Raw genomic sequence first — 19,974 nt, forward strand, 5'->3', positions numbered from 1 at the left:
GAGTAACCTAGGGATACTAGCTTATAAAAGGAGGCCTCTGCAATATTCTGTTAAAATTTCATTCTCTTAGCAATTTCCACCCATGCCCTTAACACAGGATGATCCTCAAAGCCAATATGCTGCTAAACCAAACTTTTATTGAACTCATAACTTTACATAGAGAATATGTGCACACAATTTCATTTAACAAGTATTTTTTTAAGATTTACTTATTTATTATATATGAAACATTTTGCCTCGATGTATGCTTGCACGCCAGAGCAGGGTGCCAGATCTGAGGGTTGTGAGCCACCATGTGGTTGCTGCTAATTGAACTCAGGATTTCTGGAAGAGCAGCCAGTGCTCTTAATCTCTGAGCCATCTCTCCAGCCCTTAACAGCTATTTTATAAGTAACTTTTAACAATGTCTATGAACAGCATGAATCTTACTGGAAATCTTACTGGAAAACACTTATTGGAAAATATTTATTGGAATCTTATTGGAAAACACTTAACGGAATACACTTATTGGAAACCACTTATTGGAAAAATCTTATTGGAATCTTATTGGAAAACACTTTGGGAAAACTGATGTAGACTTCAGTTTTCAGGACCTTAGAACTGGCCATTGGGGTTGGGGACATATCCCATACCTGCATTGGGCATTTGAGCATTTTGAGCATTAGGAGCATTTTGAGCATTGGGAGCATTTTGAGCATTGGGAGCATTAGGAGCATTATGAGCATTTTGAGCATTAGGAGCATTAGGTGGCGCAGGTGGCCAGGGAAATGGAGGTGGATGGGGTCCCCTTAGTGGCATAGGCATGAATGGTGGGGGAACCAGGGGTGGGAGAGGCAGCATGTGAGGATGGATTGGCTGGGGTGCCACAGGTTGATATCTCCAAATAACCTCCACGATAGGGATGGGGCCGTAACGATCATCCATGTATAGACCCACGGGGGTACTCATGGCAACTGGAAACATGCTCCTGCATAAATGTGCCTGCTGAAGTTGTCTCCACTTGGTCCTTCTGTTCTGGAACCAAATCTACAATTAGAAGGGGAAAAATTATTTAGGATATTGGACAACTAATGTCATTAATAGGAAAAACCCTACAGGCCGCTAAAATTAGAACTACTGCTCTAAACCTGGTGTAGAGTTTGAAATATTGTATTTCTCTTTTCCCCCTTTAATGCTGTTTTAACTATTTTCCGGGCCTTGGACAGAGGTGTGTTATTTGCGTGCACATGCGTGCATGTGTGTGTGTGTGTGTAAAGTGTCACTCAGAAAAACTTAAGTTTTTCTTTTCCTCAGAATCTGCTTTGTTGACCTCTCAAGCTGAGCTAGGTCTGCCTAAGGGAGTAGCCTGTGGCTTCAAGATGCTCTAACTCAGCGGCCTGCTTTGGTGGGGGTGATTTTCTGTATGTCTCACCAACCGATACACAGCTATTTCCACCACACATGCCTAAATAAACGGAAAAGGTATTTTACATTAACACAGATAAGAGAGCACTTTCAGATTCCAGAAAACGTAGGTTAAAATAAAAAACACCAAAAAGGAAAACAAGACCTTACATGTAAGAAATTGTCTTTGCCCTTTGAAAATCCAAATAACCAGATGCTTCCTTCAGTATCATTTTTGGATCCCTTGGCCATGTGACCAATTATGTTCAAATATAAAATTCATTAGCCAAAAAAAAGAGAAAACACCAAAGAAACATACCAACTTGAGAATTCCCAGCACAAAACATTACCTACAATGTGTTTTAGAATACCTGTTGTACCTAATTGCTTTTCCAAAATTTACTAACCTGCACTCTGGATTCAGGCAAACCCAGGCGTTGGGCAAGTTCCATTCTGATGGGAGAAAATAAGTAATGTTTAGTATTGGAGTTGTGGCTAAAAAGAAAGATATGGATGTACATTAAATCTAACCTAACCTCCCAGTGCAGTTTTCTATAATAGCAGAGACTTGATTTAGGGAGTGGCTTCCTAGTCACAAGTTATCTCTTCAATTGAAAATTTAAAAAAGGAATATATGGCCGGGCGGTGGTGGCGCACGCCTTTAATACCAGCACTCGGGAGGCAGAGGCAGGCGGATCTTTGTGAGTTCGAGGCCAGCCTGGTCTACAAGAGCTAGTTCCAGGACAGGAACCAAAAGCTACGGAGAAACCCTGTCTCGAAAAATAAAAATAAAAAAAAATTAAAAAGGGAATATATATGAAAATGTCTGTTACTTAACTAAATATGGCCTTTATTTTTCTGTTTGCGAATCAGTAGAGAACACCCCTCAAAACATTTTTCTTGAGAGGTTGTTCTGTATAAAAACCAAACAGCCAAGTTACCCATAAAGTGCTACATCCACCTGCCACCCTGGTCTTGCTGCTCGGGATTCAACTCAGGACTTTGGGCTTTCTGGGTAAGAACTCTAACACTGAGCTAAATTCCTAACCCCCAAATGGTCCTTTGGACCTGAATATTTCTGTTTCTTCTAAGAGGGATAGGTAAACTCTCAAAGAAGGAAATACAAAACTATTTAGGTCCAAGGGTGCTCAGTGGAAATTATTTTTTTCTGTTTCTAATCTGAAGACTGAGTGCCGCAAAGTCAGAGCAGACTCTGTATTCATCTGAAGACTGAGTGCCGCAAAGTCAGAGCAGACTCTGTATTCATTACATACACCAACCAACCCCGTCCCTCATTTCACCCGGGCTAAAATGAATGGGATTTCCCCTACAGCGTCAGGACCACAGCGCAGTAAGAAGTTTCAGCGCTTTGCAGGGCTAGGTGGGAGAAAAGCGGCAGATGTAGCCGCCACGCCCTACTGGGGTCCTCCGTGGCGCTCATCTCACGTGCAAAATCAAAGGGTTTTAAAGTTCACTAAATGTGTAAAATCACTTTTTACTATAATATTTTAAAAATGTCAAACCGTACAAAACAAAAACTCGAAATTTATGATTATAGACTATTAACATTTTAAGTAAAGCGGGTTCCAGGGGTTCCAGGTTGGCAGAGCAGCGACCTCCTTGCTCACCGCGTCCCGTGCCCGCAGCCCCCGCAGTCCCGCCCTCTCTTCCCAGCCCTCTCCCGCCGCCCCCTTCCTCGCTCAGTCACCCCCCCTCGCTCTGGCCCCTCCCCCACCCCACCCCCCCCCCCCCCCCCCCCCGCTCTCATTCCTTCGCTTCGCCGCCCCCATCCGTCGCCCCGCCCCCCCGCCCCCATCCTGTCGCTCCGTCGCCCCCACCCCCGTTAACCCGCCCCCCCCCCCCCCCCCCCCGCGCCAATTCCTGCTCGTGTGCTCTAGCTTTGCCCCCGGGGAAAGATGGACCCCAGGCTCAGGCGCTCCCTAGCCGATTCTCGCCTTCAAAGAGCTACAACCCAGCAACCCCCCAAGCCCGCCAGCGAAATGGGCGCCAAAGAAGAAAAACAACCGCTCACCTAGCAAACACATCGGGGTACTGGACACGCTGGAAGGAGGCCTCCAGCTCCCGCAGTTGAAGCTCAGTGAAGGTGATTCGGTAGCGGCGGCGCTTTGGTTGAGGTGGGGGCTGCGGCAGGGGCTGCAGCGGGGCCAGCGGCGGGGGCTGCGGCGGGGCCAGCGGCGGGGGCTGCGGCGGGGCCAGCGGCGGGGGCTGCGGCGGGGCCTGCGGCGGGGGCTGCGGCGGGGCCTGCGGCGGGGGCTGCGGCGGGGCCAGCGGCGGGGGCTGCGGCGGGGCCAGCGGCGGGGGCTGCGGCGGGGCCAGCGGCGGGGCCTGCGGCACGGGCTGTCGCAGCGCTTGCATTGGGGGCTTCAGCCGGGTCAGCTGCAAGGGTTGCCGCTGGGGCTGAGGCTCGGGGGCAGCAGCCTCCTCCTCCAGCTGAGAGTTGGCCTCCGGGAAGCCGCCTCCAAACTCAAGGGCTTCGAACCCCTCCCAGTCTGGCGGTGTTTCGACAAAAGGGAGGGTTGGTTCTTCACTAGCCGGTTTGAATCCCTCGTTTTCCTGGTAGTTTGTTTCGTCCAGAAAAGTCGAGGCAAAGATGTTCTGAGAGTCTGCGTGGGGGAAAAGCACAAACAAACAGACCAGAGCGTTTGCGCTCAAGCCACAGGCGCAAGGGAAAGGGAAGGCTAAGGGCTCTCCCTAGGGGGCAGCGGTGACCGCACCAGTCGCTCGCCTCCCTACCGCGACTCCAGATTCCCACCCCTGTGCGGCGCGCACCTCCCTGAACCTGGGCTGAGCCCGAATTAAGTTCGCTCTAGGAGTTGTAGTGTTATCTACCCAGGTCGTCGCAGAAGTCTTCCTCCTTCTGGCCAGCTCCAAAACTGGAGGAGGCATTTGCATCGAATTCTCTATTTCCCCCGTAGTCTGCGCCCGCCAAAATTGTTGAACTCAAGCTAGGCTGTGGATCTGGAGAAGAAAGAAAGCAGAAAAGAAAAACCGGGACGTTGAAGCCCGGGGTGCTAGGGCAGGACGAGTGAGGAGCCAAGGCGATCTCGAAAGTCGTAGAGCGCCGCTCGGCGCTCATCCGTTTGTGCGCGCGATAAAGTTAGCGAGAAGGACTGACCTTGAAATGTTTCTTCCTTCTCTGGTCCTCCGGAGTTGTTGAAGTTAGTGCAGAAGTCGCAGCCACACTTGCGGTGAGAGTCCATGGCTCTCGGAGAGTGGCGAGCGGGTTGAATTGCCGGCGTCTGAGACACTGCAGAGATCTAAGCTGGAGGTGGTGCCTGCAGCCTTTCCCGAAGCAGAGTGGCGCTCCTCCGGGAGTGACGCCCCTTTTATAGCGTGGCCAGCGCGTAGGGATCTTATTTTACGTGGTGGCGTGCTTCTACTCGACAGCCCCTGTAAGATACAGGAGTACATCTATTAGGAGTGGGTGGGACCTGCAGGGGGTGCGCTGGTAACTAGGCGCGCATTTTTTCGTAGTGCCGGTCAGACACTGAGCTTACTCCGCGCGGAGATCGGTTTCTATTTGCGGTTAACTAACTCCATAGGGGTGCCCCAGCTGCAGGAAAGGGTTGGCCAGGGTTGTGAATACCATTTTAATGGCTACAAGCTCGCATCTCCGAGCTCGCATCATCTCTTAAAACCCGAAGTATTTACCCAATGTTCCAAACTACATTTTCAATGTTCTGAAACATGCACTGCCCCCTTGGTGATTACCTCCCACAAGGAAAAGACATCGACATAGGAATTGTGAACAGGCATTTTAACAAAATGCATCCGTTTTCAGGCTTTGGACACTCGGCTCGATCGACCCTTCTTTCCAGGGGCTCGGCGACTAAGGACTAGGACTTTTCATTTCATACTGCTCTCACCTAGAGTCGGTGAATTGGACCTATGTTTAGGCAAAAGCCTGTTTGAGATGGATCTAAAATCAGAGTTCACGAAGTTTTCCCTGAGCATAGCAAGTTTGCTCTGCAGAGGAGCTTGCAGTGAATTCCAGGGTGCTGGCGGTGCGCGTCAAAAAACCCTATTCGCCTGTTCTAATGTTTCCAGAGCTTCGTAGTTTTTAGGAATGAACCGGCGCCAGACTGCATAAAGAAATCTGCCAAAAGCTTAGTGCTCCCACGAATGATAGCGGAACCCATTCTTCGGTTCCTGGCAGTTGGCACCTTTGCGGAGCCAAGTTGCTTTCTCTTAGTTCAGGATGTATTGCAGAAACTTGTTCTGTTTTTTCGCTTACACTGAAAGCATACCTAATTTTAATTCCGGAGTATGGAAACTCTAGAGGGGCGAGAATGCCGCGCTTCTCTTTTTGCGCTTCCCGCCTCTTCCCCTCCCCCTTTCTGGGACTATTTTGCCACCCCCCCCTCTAGGAAATGGCGAGTCAATTTTAAAGCTCCATATAATTACAAAAGATGTGTGCAAGTGCTTCGAGGTGTGTTAATATCCTTAATATTTAAATACTTATAATTGTAGTTTCCAACTTGCTCTGTGTTTTTCCTTACACCAAAAGCGCGCCTAATTCCGATTCCGGAGTATGGAAACTCTAGAGGGGCGAGAATGCCGCGCTTCTCTTTTTGCGCTTCCCGCCTCTTCCCCTCCCCCTATCTGGGACTATCTTGCCCCCCCCACCCCGTCTAGAAAATTGCACATCAAATTTTAAAGGGCTGTATAATTTTCCAAAAGATGTGCGCAAGTGCTTCGAGGCGTGTTAATAATCCTAATATTAAAATACTGTATAATTGTGGTCCCCGTGTTTGGCACCGGCACGATTCATCCTATGTTTAACAGTCACTTTTATTAGCATTCTCACTTTTTTTTTTCTTAAACACAAACAAGAGCTCTTCTTTCACAGGAGGCCAGGGAACTTTGAAGTTTCACTACAAAAATCTTCACTTAATAACTTATGCCTTAAATCAAAGCTGTAAATAAGGATGTTTTAGAGAGAGAGAGAGAGAGAGAGAGAGAGAGGGAGGGAGAGAGAGAGAGAATGGGGGGGTTCAAATCTTGATATGAATCTCTGCTTCGGTCTAGGCCCCCTTCCTTTCATATCAGAGCTTTATCTGAATCACTCCAAATGGGAGATTTGGGATCCATTGTGCTGAGTTTTTGAGCTAAGGCTTCATTTTGCCCAGAAACTAGGTGAGAAATTAATAGGGCAGGCTCTGAGTGCATCGTGCCTGCCCTCAGGCACCCCGTGTCCATTTCCTTGACTTTAGTTACCTTTGGCCATCTCCAGCAGGGACACATCCTGTTGAAATTTCTAAAACAACTCCTGAGGACACTTTGCCCTGCTGCTGGCCACCAGTCCTGGGAGGGAAATTATCCTCTTGTGGAACATGTCCCTGTAAGCTACCTTCCTACAGCATGAGTAGTATTTGCTTTATTAGATTGTTGTGATAATTCAGTGCTTATGGTAAAGTAATCCTTACTATACTAAATAATGGTCCCAGCGAACAGTTCTCATATGCTAGACAAAAATCCCTAATATATATCTTTTATCTAAAAATTCCTTTTTAAAAAGGCCAAATATATTTATTACACTTTATAGATTTTATACACAAATGAAATTTATCTATAAACTTCCCCAGGCATTTAGATAATTGAATCTGAAGAGGTTAATTCACGAGTCTTCTGAATACGTCTGGTGTGGTGTGGTAGTGAATGTCTGTAATTCCAATATTTGAGAGGCAGAGGGAGGATAGACCATCCTCAGCTAAATATTGGGTTCAACGCCCGTGCTTCGTGGGATCGTCTTTTAAAAAGAAAAAAAGAAACTCTTCTAATTCCCAACTTCACATTCCTTAAATTATATTTTAAAAAATCAGATCGTTTTGACTTCAAGTTACACACCAGAAATGAAAATTTTTCTTGTCTATACGAAACCTTTCACAAGATAGTTAAAGCACCGCCGCCGCGGTGCTGCCCTTTGGTTAAAAAAAAAATGCCAAGGTGCTTTCCCAGAGAAAACCTTGGAGTTTTTCTCCTTAGGAGACCTGTGGAGAGAGAAAACAGGCAAATGATCCCAGAAAAGGGGAGGGAGGGAAAGGAAAAAGAAGTGCTGGTTAGGGAGGCAGGCGTTTGGAGAAAAACCCAGAAACTGTTCAGTGGGCCTTCGGAGCTAGCGTCTACAAAGCAGCCATAAGGAGTCCTTAACCTCGCTCCCCAAATGTGCCAAGTGCGAGAAACCAATGGAAGGATTCCTTACTATAAACATTTTGTGAGGCATTAAATATTTATTTATTAAGAAGAAAAGGAAAGAAAGAAAAAGAGCTCCCGCCCTTTTGGTTTTGATTTTGCGTCTGCGGAGCTTGAGATTCTCGGTTTCGTCCACAAACTTGAGCTCAACTCAGAGGAAGCTCCCTGAACCCAAGATTTTTTTTTTAAACCGCTGCCAGCTGCCTCTGGTTCAAGCGATGATGTAGAAGGTGGGTGAGAACAGTAGTCTCCACTAGTAAGTCGCTTAGTCCCGAGGGCGGTGGTCCTTCGCAGTACCCTGGGCAAGAATTATTAGCAACTTCGCTGGACTGTTGAAGCCTCGGGCTGTTTCCGCAGCCTATTTTCTTTGCTGCGGACTCCGTGTATTCACATCCAGATTTATATGATAATCTTTGTTTTCCTCCTTTACGTTTTCAGTGATCCCTTCTGACTTTACTCATGCTGGATCCTTTCGAAAGAAAGGTAGTATATGAACAAACTTTTTTTTTTTTTTTTTTTTTGAGTCAGGATCTCACTCTCCGGCCCACTCTGGCCTGGAACTCACTATGTAGAGCCAGGCCTCCGCTTGGGGAGATCCTTCTATCTAAGACTTCTGAGTGCTGGAGTTACAGATTGTCCGAGAATATTTTTATTATTTAAAAAGGATCTCATTCAGTGATGCAGGCACGCAGGCTGTCAGCCTGTCCAGGAACTCAAACAATCCTTCTGTCTCAACCTCCTAACTGCTCTAGGTGCTGAAATTATAGGCGGAAGCCAAACTGCCTAACCTTACCAGACTTATGCCTTTTTTTGCCCCCCCCAGGGGTTCTCTGTGTAGCCTTGGCTGTCCTAGAACTCTCTTTGTAGACCAGGCTGGCCTTCAACTCAGAGATATTAAAGGTGGGAGCCTTCAGACTCTGGTGAGACTTCTTCCACTTTAAAAATTATTATTTTAATTAACATACACGATACTGGTTTTCATATTTTTTTTGTTTTTGTTGCCCCACCCCACTCCCTTCTTTATGCCCCACCCCAAACCCTGTAACTTTGTCTGATCGGAAGGTGGAAGGAAAGAACTGCTCACTCCCTTCTTTCCTCCAGTTACCATCTCTGTGTTCAGGGCACAAGCATTTGATTATCCTTGCCCTCTCTCCAATTTCTCTCTTTTTTTCTTCTTACGATCCTATTTCTAGTTTTAGCTGCATGAAAATTCTTAGGCAAGGTTTTAGATACTTAGTACTGAGGGTGGACTCTAAAGGCAATAGTCCACTGACTATAAATCTATCCCATTATTTTTAAATACAAAAAGGTGAAAGAAATTCAATTTTATTTTATGCACACGTGTGTTTTGCCTGTATGTATGTCTGTACACCACTTCCGTGCACGGTGCCCACAGAGACCAAACCATGGCATCAGATCCCCTAGGACGGAGTGGCACCCATCCTATCAGAGCCGCCGTGTGAGTTCTGGCTGTGCTCTTAACCACTGGGCCATTTCTCTCACCCTATGGTGAAGAATCCTGTACTAAGAAAAAGATTGTGTGCTGAGGTTGTTAAGACAGAGGCTAAAAATTCCTTTTCTATGAAATTGTGGAGAAGAAAACAGTAGTTCTCACTAGATTTGTTGACACCACTACAGCTGTAAATGTCACAGCCAAAGTGTGTGACAAGTGGGATGATCTGGCTTTAAGTTTGTATGTGGAAAATGAACGGCATAAGAAAAAGGATGGGTACTTACATTCAGAAATAGATTTCCACTGAAAAGTATTAATGAAAGAAGCTGTTGATGAAGACAGGGCCATATTCTGGCCTGTCTTCATATTCAGAGTTAAAGAATTTGGTTGAGGACTGACAAGGTAGCAGCTCACTGGGCAAAAGGCACATGTAGCCCAGGCCTGATGACCTGAGCTCTGTCCCTATTCCCCAAGGCACAAGGAAAGAACTGACTCCAAAAATTTGTTCTCTGACCTCCACACGTGTGCTATGGCTTGTGGATGTCTCTTTAAGCACACCATACATGTATACAACAGTAATAAATACATAAAATAAATAATAAAAAGGAATTTAAGGAGAAAAGGTACCATTCAAAGTGAGATTTTAAATGTGATGAAATCATAAACATAAACCTACATTAATATATTTTGAAAGAGAGAAACCATATTCATATAACTTTTGTTTACATATTGCCATTATTATTTTATTATTATTAACCTATTAGGGTATGCAAATATATCATAAGTTCATGTGTGTATTTAGAAAAAAATATATATTAAAAAAACTATACGGTATATACCATTATATTATATATATGTATATATTTGACTACTGTATGAAATTTCAGGCATCCATTGTTTTACAGGGGATGTTTTAAATGGCACTGCTATGAACATTTATGCAGAAGCTTTGTTTGAATACTTGTTTGCGATTAATTTGCATAATACACAAGTTATGTCTTAGCTGATAATTGTTTCTTTGATAAATTGCTAGACTGTTTTACATAGCAACTGTCACATTTCATATTCTCATTAGCAGTGATGGGGATGTACCTCAGTAAAACCACCTGCATGCTGAATCAAACCATACATTACAAAAACAAACAAACAAACCAGGGGCTGGAGAGATAGAGGCTAAGAGCACTGGCTGCTCTTGGAGCAGAGCAGAGCTCCCATTTCCAGTCCTTACGTGGTGGCTCACAACTGCATTTCCAGTTCCCGGTGATCCAGGACTGTCTTCTGGCTTCTGCAGGCACCAGGCAAGCATATGGGGCATAGACATGCACACAGGCAAAACATTCATACACAATAATAATAATAATAATAATAAACCCCAAACCAAACTAAAACCCAAATAGTGTCTGATGTAATGGTTCATGCTTATAACCACAACACTTGAGAGATGGGCAGGAGGATTGCTACAAATTCAAATCCAGCATGAGCGCTACATAGCAAAAATAAAACAGGCAGCAGCGGCAGAAACAGCATTGATAAAGTGTTATTTTTTTGAAAAATGTTTATTATTATTATTATTATTACTGTTATTACTATTATTTGTGTGTTTGTGTGTGTGTGTGTCCCATGGTCTGGGTGTGGAGGGCCAAGTTGGTTTTCTCCTTTTGCTATAGTTCCTGAGGATGAAACTCAGGAAACCAAACTCGCAAGGCAAGTGCTTTTCTCTGATGAGCCATCTGCTATCCTTTTTGAAGGGAGTGTGAGCTCTTCATATTTTATCAATTAATTAATTAATTTGTGTGTATAAAAATAGGTTCACGTATGAAAATCAGAGGATAACTTTTGGGAGTTGGTTCTTTTCTTCTACCTTGTTGATGTAGGTTCTCTCTTGTTTCTGCCAGGATGCATACTCCAGGCTAGCTAGTTGGTCCATGAAATTCTAGGTTATTATCCTATGTCTGCCTCCCAATCTTGTGATAGGAGTACGTGGATTACAGGTGTGTGGCATTGCATCTAACTTTGTACATGGTTCTGGGGTTTCAACTCAGGTAGTCCTATTTGGGAGGCTAGTGCTTCCTGTAGAGACATTACCCTGGCTCCTCTTTACGTTTCTGGTATTTGTTATTTTATGGTTTTTTTTTTTCCTAACGTGATCTTAGTAGTTTTTTTTTTTCCTCCCCAGTTAGGGCCTTCCTATGCAGCTCAGCCTGGCATTAGATTCATGATGTTCTTGCGTCCTGGTTTTAACAAAAATGTCTGTTTTCTGAGCCTTCAGATTGTGATTTAGTGCGCAAAAGTTTTGGTTTCATGGAATGAACCTGCAGGGACCCTGGGCTCCAAGATAAGGTAGGGCATGGGAAAATAAACCGCTTTTCTTGTCACATACAGTCATGAGCAGAAATGTCTCTATGTTCTTATTTTCCTTCCTCCTGTAAGACTAAGGGTAAATAAACAAATAACCTTTGTGGGTTTTATTCTCCCATCACCAGTGTAGGAAGACCCTAAGAGTCTGAAGGAAAATTGTGGTTCTCCAAAGGGCTTGGGGGAGGGTGTAAGAGAAGCCTCAATGTGTCTCACAGAGTTTTTAGAAATTATGTTGACTTTTATAAGGCAAGGCTAATAGTATAGGTAAGGGGCAGAGTGCTTGCCAACCATGCACAAACCTCTCTCCTAAAAAAGAAAGGGCTTGGACAAAATGATGGTTTTGGACTCTGATGTGGATAAAACTATAGTATTTAATAAAATGTACCTGTCAGTCTTTTGTGGTTAATAATTGGGGTGACTATTTAGGGCATGTAGTTAAAAGGACTTTTCTGTCTGACTACAGAATATGCTTGTAGGGAAAAGAATTAGAAATCACAGAGTGGTGTGGATGAGCTGCTGCTGGCCTCTCAGTAAATAGGAAACCCCTCCAACCTTCTGCCCTCTGATGGCCAAATATCTCACACTATGAGCATGAGGCCTCCAGTTGATGGGCGTTCAGCTGCAAAGGACGCTAAAACCATCCAGAAATTGCCTCGGTTTGTAAATCATAGTAAAGACTTTTAGTCTGGGTTTGAGAACTAATTGCCAGAGGCACAAAGGGGTGGGCAAGTGAGCACTGTGGTACTGTGTTGTACAACGGGCACCGTGCTGCTTCATTAGAATCCCTCTGGAGGCCCAGAGTCTTTCTCTCTTCTGCCTGCCTGCCTGTCTGCCTGTCTGTCTTTCTGTCTGTCTGTCTCTCTCTCTCTCTCTCTATATATATATATGTATGTATATTATACATACATATATACATGATATATATAGAGACAGAGATTTTAATTGAAATAGATTTTTTTCCTATTTTCATATAATACATTCTGATCAGTTTCCACTCACTCCCCCAACTTTGCTCAGATTCTACCCACTCACCCCAATCCACACTCTTTCCTTCTCTCTATCATTAGAAAACAAGCAGGCATCTAAAAAAATCAATAAAATAGAGCAGAATAAAATAAAAAATGTAGAATAGGACAAAACAGACAAACAGGATAAGTGAGCCAAAGAAAAAGAACAAGAAATATATAAAGACACAAAGAACACACATTTGATACACAGAAATCTCATAAATACACAAAATTGGAAACCATGATATATAAACAAACAAACAAAAAATCCCTGTAAGATAAAAAAGCCCAGACAAAGCATTGTGAGACAACTCCCCTCAACTCTATCCCAATAGCAAATTCATTTTATGTTGGCCATCTACTGCTGGGTATGAGGCCTGTTCTTAAGTGTGGTTTATAAACCTAGTGAGAGTCTTCTGGAGAAAACTAATTTTTCCTTAGCTGGTGATAGCTTCTGGGTTAGGAATAGGGGTTTGTGTCTACTTCCCCTCTCCATACTGGGACCCCCATTTGACTTAGACCTGTGCAGGCCCTGTGCATGCTGCCACAGTCTCTGTGAGTTCATATGGGCATCAGCCCGGTGGTGTGTAGAAGGCCCTGTTTTCTTGGTGTATTCCACCCCACTGGCTCTTACAATCTTTCTGCCTCCTCCTTCAGAGTTCCCTGAGCGTTGAGGGGAGGATTTTGATGGAGACATCCCATTTAGGGCTGAGTGTTCTCACTCTGCATGTTATCCAATTGTGAGCTCTGTATTTGTTCCCATCTGCTGCAGGAAGATGCTTCTCTGATAATGGCGTGCAAGGCACTGATCTTTTGAGTGCAGCAGAATGTTATTAGGAGTCGTTTTATTGCTGTGATCCTTTTTTTTTCTTTTTGGCTTTTTGAGATAGGGTTTCTCTGTAGCTTTGGAGCCTGTCCTGGAAATAGCCCTTGTAGACCAGGCTGGTCTCGAACTCACAGAGATCTGCCTCCCGAGGGCTGGGATTAAAGGTGTGCGCCACCGCCGCCCGGTTATTGCTGTGACCTTTAGCAGAACAGTAGTATTTTTTTTTCTGGGGGATATGATGCCGTCTTCAGGCCTTGGAGAGCACCAGATATGCACGTGGTGCACATACATGCATACATATATACAGGCAAATATTCATTCATAAAAAATACAAATTCTTTAAAAAAAGAACACCATTTCTGACTACAAGACACAAGAAATTACAGATTTTAAAGTCATATATCCTACCTATCCTTAAAAAAACTTAAAGTTAGATTATTGTAATATGATTTATTGTTAAAAAGAATATAAGCAGATTTCAGGTTTATATATTTATTTTATTTTTATATTTTATTATTTATTTATATAATATAACAACACCAGTACATACACAGGAAGACAGGGGAAACACTTGAATGGAGATTATCAGTGATTTTATATACATATATATGTATATGATTGGATTGTAAATTTTTCTATAATAAATATTAACGAGGAGAAAAAGAGGCTATATTTTCTAAATTAACTAGGCAATTTATTTCCTGTAATGATTTGTTTTCTGAATCCAGAAATCCCCTGATCTGAATTGAAATATAGTATCTGGTTAGCTGAACAAGGTCTAAAAGTTTTATGGATTTGAAAAACAAATCGAGGGAAGGGGCAAGAAGAAAATAAAGGTTTCCTTTAATGTGTGAATGAGGCCCCATCACTCTGCCTCCCTGGGCTAAATGAGAAAGCCAACGTCAGGTTTCTGTCATGTGGGAGCAGACTTTGGCCCTGGTGTGAACTATTTTTCTCTCTTTGAATAGTGTTTCTGTGTTCTCCTTCATTTGCCGGCAGGAGAGACTGCTTGTAAGGAAGGTAAGTCCATTCTCATGGACTGTCTACCCCCCACTGTCCTAATGACTGAGTTTTCTGCGCCTAGGATTCTCACTATTAATGTCCTCCTTGAGGAGAGAAGAGGTTCTAAATCTGACTTTCACCAGGACCCTCCCCAGGCTATATTCTTTTCATGAGTTTATTTATTTACTCAGTGTGTGTGTGTGTGTGTGTGTGTGTGTGTGTGTGAAAGGACAATTTGTGGAAGTCAGTTATCTTCACCATGTGAGTCCCAGGGATTGAACTCAGATCAGGCTTGGCAAAAAATTCATTTACCTATTGAAGCATATTGCTGGCCCAAGATTTTTTCTTTTTACCGTTCTAAACCTGGTACTATTATTTTTTCAATTAATTTAGCAGAGAATCATCTTTTCTTTCTTTTTTAAAGGTTAGTTTAGGTGCTTAAGAGATAGCTCAGCAGTTACAAGCACTGGCTGCTCTTCCAGAGGTCCCAGGTTTGATTCCTATTGTCTACATGATGGCTTACAGCCTTCTGTAATTCCAGGTGGCTTCTGACAGCCTCTTCTGGCTTCTGCAGGCACCAGATGTGCATGTGGTGTAGAGACATACATGCAGTCAAAATACCCATACGATTTTTTAGAATTTTAAAAATTAAAAAAGTTTAATTTTGTTTTTAACTTATATATAAAACGTTGCACATAGTGCTGGGGTACCATGTGATTTTTCTTTTTTGCAATTTTAAAGATTATATTATTTATTGCATCCCTCTCCCCTATTTAGTCCCTCTCATGACACCTCACTCTCTCTCACATTTATGGTCTCCTTTATTAGTATTATTGCTATATATACAGAAATATATAATGCAACCTTCCGAGTCCATTTTGTGTTGCTTGTATGTATATTATTTCAGGTCTGACCATTTGGTATTAAATAACCAATTGGGGGGTCTCATCCCTGGGGGAGACTAATTCTCCCTATCTCAACAGTCATTATTTGCTTGTAGATTTCTCTGGGTCTGGCCAACTTTACTATATATATTTTCTAACTGTATTCTGAACATTATCCTTACATCCACAGATAAATAAATCTTTCATTCCTCATGAAAAAAAAATTTCTCTAATCGAGGGCCATGTTACTGCTGGGACCGTAATGATCTGCGTGGCCTGTGCTTGCCACCTGAGACCATAGTGATATCCGGACTGCTATCAAGGACTTTTTGGGTCCGTGGTCCTACTTCAGCAGGTTCTGTGTTGAAGTCTGTGGCCCATGTTGTAACCGAGGCAGTGTGGATGCCCGGGGGTCAGGCCAGCAACCTGAGTCCATGTTTGTGGCTGAGGGATATGCTGCATCCGGGATCAGGCGATCTGACTAACCTATGCTGCTACTTGAGACCATGGTGACATCTGGGCCAGAGTTGTAGCTGAGGGCCGTTTCTGAGTCCATGGCCCTACTGAAGCCAGGGTCTGTGTTGATGTCCCAGGTTCCTATTACCATCGAAGGCCACATGGATGCCAGAGATCTGGAACCACATTAGTGTCTGAGGGTCATGCCGCCACTGAGGCCATGCCGATCTGAGTGATCCGCACTGCTATCTGGGGCTATGGTGAGATCCAGACCCGGCTGCTGCGGAAGGCCACGTCTGGCTCTATGGTCCCACCGCAGCCAGAGTCTGTGCTGCCAACAACGATTACACCGAAGCCTGGGGTTGGGGCTGCAACCTGTGGCCTTGTCGGTTAGTGCCTGGGGGCCATGGTACAATCAGAGCCACCCTGATCTTAGTGGCCTGTGCTTCCACCAAGAGCTAGGATGTTATCTGCACCCAAGCTACGCGCCCGAGGGCCATCGTCCTGCTGCAGCTGGGGTCTGCGTTAAAGTCTGTTCGCTGTATCATCTTAGGGGGTCTTGAGAACTACGCACCAAATCAGGGGATCATGCTGAGCTGGCCGTGCCCTTCATTGGCTCTGGGATAGTTGGCCCCGCCCCGCGCGCTGAAGTGAGAGAGCTGACTCCAATTCCTCCCGGGAAAGCACCCCCCCCCCCAACTCAGGAGAGATGGTTCAACCCCTTACCACGGGTGGGGGGTGGGGGAGAGCTGATTGTGGTGGCATGGACCCGGGGGAGCTGGCCCCACCCCCTCACGTGAAGGGGCGGCTCCAGTGGCCTGGACTGACCAGTTCAGCTAGCACCCTAGGCCCACAGCCAGGTCTGGAGTTGGCTCGCACTAACTTCTATCCCAACGAAGGAACTAGTTGTGTGGAGTGACACGAAAGGATCCCCATGACGTGGCAGTTGCAGGATATGCGAGAGGAGTTTCCGTGAGGGTCCAGTGAGAATGGTGTACCGGGAACCAGAGGCCTTGAACCAGCCTCATTGCAACGAACGTTTGCCGAAAAGCTGGTTGGACAAAAGGGTATATATATATATATATATATATATATATATATATATATATATATATATATATAGTGTGCTACGCCGCAGCTCCCAATGCCACCAGGACGAATGAAGAGGTATTGGAGAGGCAGAAATTTTTTGTTGTGTTGTTTTGGTTCTATTGTTTTTTATTTTGTTTTGTTTGCTTGTTTGTTTTGCTTTGATTTTTAAAATTTGTTCTTTGGGAGTTGCTGTAGGGGAAGAGGAGGATGTGGAAGGACTGGGGGGTGAGTGGGATTGTGGTGCATGAAGTGAAATTTCCAAAGAATTAATAAAGAAATTATGTTAAAGGTGCGCGTCTTTAATCCCAGCACTCGGGAGGCAGAGGCAGGCGGATCTCTGGGAGTTGGAGGCCAGCCTGGTCCACAAAAGCTAGTTCCAGGACAGGCTCCAAAAAATACAGAGAAACCCTGTCTCGAAAATCAAAAATAAATAAATAAAAAGTTAAAAAAAAGAAATTTCTCTTTGCAGAAGACAGAGACCATTACAGCTAATCACAACTGGTCAAATGCAGAGGAAAACTGACCATGGAATGCCCCGCCTCAATTAATACATCTACAGCACAACTCCTGCACCCGAGACTGAGGGAACATCTGAGACAGGGAGTGGAAAGATGCTCAGAGCCAGAGGACCAGTAAGTGTGCTTCAAGTTTGTGTCTCCTACAAATGACAGGCAAGCGACACCCCTGAATACCTCAACAGTATAGCTGCCTGAATAACACTGGAACAATAACGGTATCAGTAGGCATGCGAAGGTGGAAGGGGTGAACAGCATGAGAATTATCTTTTGCTTGCCCCCGTGCTAACTCAGGTACATGGCATCACAGTTTTCTGTGCCAGTTTTTCTTCTGTCTAGCGTCCCAGAACTCCTTTAAAGCGAGCTTTTTAAGGGTAGGCTCCCAAGTAGGTGCAGCCTCACTGAAATTCTCTCGTTTTCATCAATAGCCGCAGGCGAGGAACCCCTGAAATACGCATTCATAGGCAAGGTTTGCTGTGTAACTTTATACCAGGCTTCACTCAGAAGCGGAGTGGTGGCCAACAGTTATATTATCTGCCGAACCAGTCCTCAGCTTGATTGGGCTGCCCAAAGCCTCCACTTTCTTTTTCTGCTGTGTTGTTTGCCAGAGAGGGATGGTAAAGATTGCAAAGATAGCTTTATGAGGCCCTGCTTAGGAACATGGAAAGCGCTTTTTATTGGCTTTCCTTCTTTCCATAAAGAACTGAGTGTGACAGATAGAGCAGTTACCCTTGTACATGAAGGCAATAGAGCCATGGAAGCTACTCTCCAGCAGGCAAAAATAAGACACTTTACTTCCTTGGAAAGCCGAGGGAAGTTGTAGTGGTGGATTGTGGTCCGGATGTATTGTGTGAGAGAAAAATAAATTAAAAAACAAATTTAAAACAGAATAAAAAATTGAAGATGTGATCATGCTCGTGCATACACACACAGGAGAGGGGGGGGGAGAAGCTTAGAGATATCTCAGTGGTTCTCATTGTCAGGAGAAGAGGGACCCAGGGTTTAGTCTTTGAGGACGGCAATAATTTGATTGTAAACATTTTGATTCAGTTGTGTGTGTGTGTGTATGTGTGTGTGTATATGTGTATACACAAGCCAAGGCACACTTGTGGCCAGAGGACAACTTGTAGGAGCTGCTTCTCTCCTTCCGCCAGTGAGTCCTAGGGATGGAACTCAGGTTGCCAAGCTTGGCATCAAGTGGCTTTACTCACGAAGCCATCTCACTGTCCCTGCCCCCAAGCAGCTGGAAAGGTTCTCACTGCTAATATTAGTGATAGTTCTTTAAACTGCTATTTGTAAACACTCTTGGTGTCAATTTTCCCATAAAGAAGTAAAGATGTGATGGGAATAGGGCGATTTGGCTCCCTAATAAATAGCTGTTAAGACTTTCTCTTGCTTTATCAACTGTGTGTGTGAGCAAAAGGACTGTTGTTCAGTCAGCCTGACTACCTGTACAGTATCGGCAGCTGTCCCGCATACTCCACGGATGCCTTGAGACAAGCATGCAAGCATATTTAGCCAAGACTGTTTGTACCAAACTTTGGGCCATCCTAAGCCTCAATGAGTTCTACAAGTATTTCCACCTCGGCTGGAGAGAAGCACTTGCCCTGGTTGCCTAACAGTGACTGCTGTGACAGACACTAAGAAACAAGACCGTAGCTGGGTGTGGTAGCACATGCCTTCAATGCCAGCTCTGGGGAGGTAGAGGCAAGCGGATCTCTGAGTTCTAGAGTCACCTTGATCTACAGAGTGATTTCCAGGACAACCAGGGATCACAGAGAAACCCTGTCCCAGAAAACAAAACAAAACAAAACAAAACAAAACAAAACACAAGACTGTAATTGATTTCAACACAAACTTTCCATAACTGTAATAGTGTAGGAATAAGTCCGTAATTGGTCCAAAATAAGCCTTTCTGACTGGGATTGGTGCTGAGAGCCAAGGCTGTGCTAGATCTAACAGAAACTGTGGTGTTTGTTCTCAACATCTTTTTCAGGCTGTATACACAGGCTTCTCAGGCTCAGTTAGTGAATTGGATGGGAGGAACAATTCTGTCTCCCCTGGTTTATTGGAAAGAATTTAAAAGGAGATTTTATTTTAGTTGACAGGGTTTCACTAGATAATTTATGATATTTTTTCAGTCTTCCTAGTGCTGGAGTTACAGGTCCATGGCCCAAAGACTGTCTTTTAAAAAGTAACATAGATTTATTTTATTAGTTCTTTGAGAGTTTCCCACAACATGTCTTGGCTGTATCCATCCCTACTATTTCCAGATCCGATCTTCTTCCCTATCCATCCAACTCTGTGTCCTTTAAAAATACCATCAAGACCAACGAGTACTGCCCCAAATATGTTTGTATGTGTGGTCTTTCACTGGAGTATGGTTGACCTACCAGGGACCACAGTGTCAGAGAAAACAAACCCATCTTTTCCCATCAGCTAACACCCACCAACTACTCCATGGTTGGGGGTGGAATTGTGTGTCCAACTCCCTTCTCCTTGCTAGGGTTTGGTCTGGCCTGGCCTTGCTAAAGTTTTGTTCATGCTTTCATAACCACTGTTAGTTTATATGTACAGCCACCATAATATATGCCAAAGATGTTTCCTTATAGTTATTCTCTGGACCATAAAGTCTTTCTGTCCCATCTTCTATAATGATCTATGAGCCTTGGGTGGGCGCAGTGGTTGAGCATTATGCAGTCTCTTATTCTCTGACTCTTGACTGGTTGTGAGTCTCTGTGTTAACTATCATCTACTGCAAATAAAAGCGTCTCAGATTGAGGTT

General features: G+C 44.4%; 1 protein-coding gene across 1 annotated transcript; it reads right to left on the bottom strand.

Moving 5' to 3' along the window:
* Positions 1-594: 594 nt before the first annotated feature.
* On the bottom strand, positions 595-4,604 carry LOC121437109 (homeobox protein ESX1-like). Its single transcript, XM_041636946.1, has 5 exons — positions 4,520-4,604; positions 4,234-4,362; positions 3,416-4,007; positions 1,791-1,836; positions 595-1,026 (listed from the first exon to the last, which is right to left on the bottom strand). Exons 1-5 carry the CDS (start codon positions 4,602-4,604, stop codon positions 595-597), a joined length of 1,284 nt encoding a protein of 427 aa, XP_041492880.1.
* Positions 4,605-19,974: the final 15,370 nt, after the last annotated feature.

This window comes from Microtus oregoni, unplaced genomic scaffold (assembly GCF_018167655.1).
Source record: "Microtus oregoni isolate MIOR12 unplaced genomic scaffold, Mior012 000050F_ref0000143, whole genome shotgun sequence".
In the NCBI taxonomy this organism is placed as follows: domain Eukaryota; kingdom Metazoa; phylum Chordata; class Mammalia; order Rodentia; family Cricetidae; genus Microtus; species Microtus oregoni.

Bases quoted from the DNA above. Each gene is read 5' to 3' on its own strand.
- LOC121437109 (XM_041636946.1), bottom strand. From the start codon at position 4,604: ATGGACTCTCACCGCAAGTGTGGCTGCGACTTCTGCACTAACTTCAAC. The intron at 4,008-4,233 runs GTAGATAACACT...TCCCCCACGCAG, and splicing joins AGACTTCTGCGACGACCTGG to ACTCTCAGAACATCTTTGCC. The intron at 1,837-3,415 runs GTGAGCGGTTGT...TTCTCCCATCAG, and splicing joins TACCCCGATGTGTTTGCTAG to AATGGAACTTGCCCAACGCC.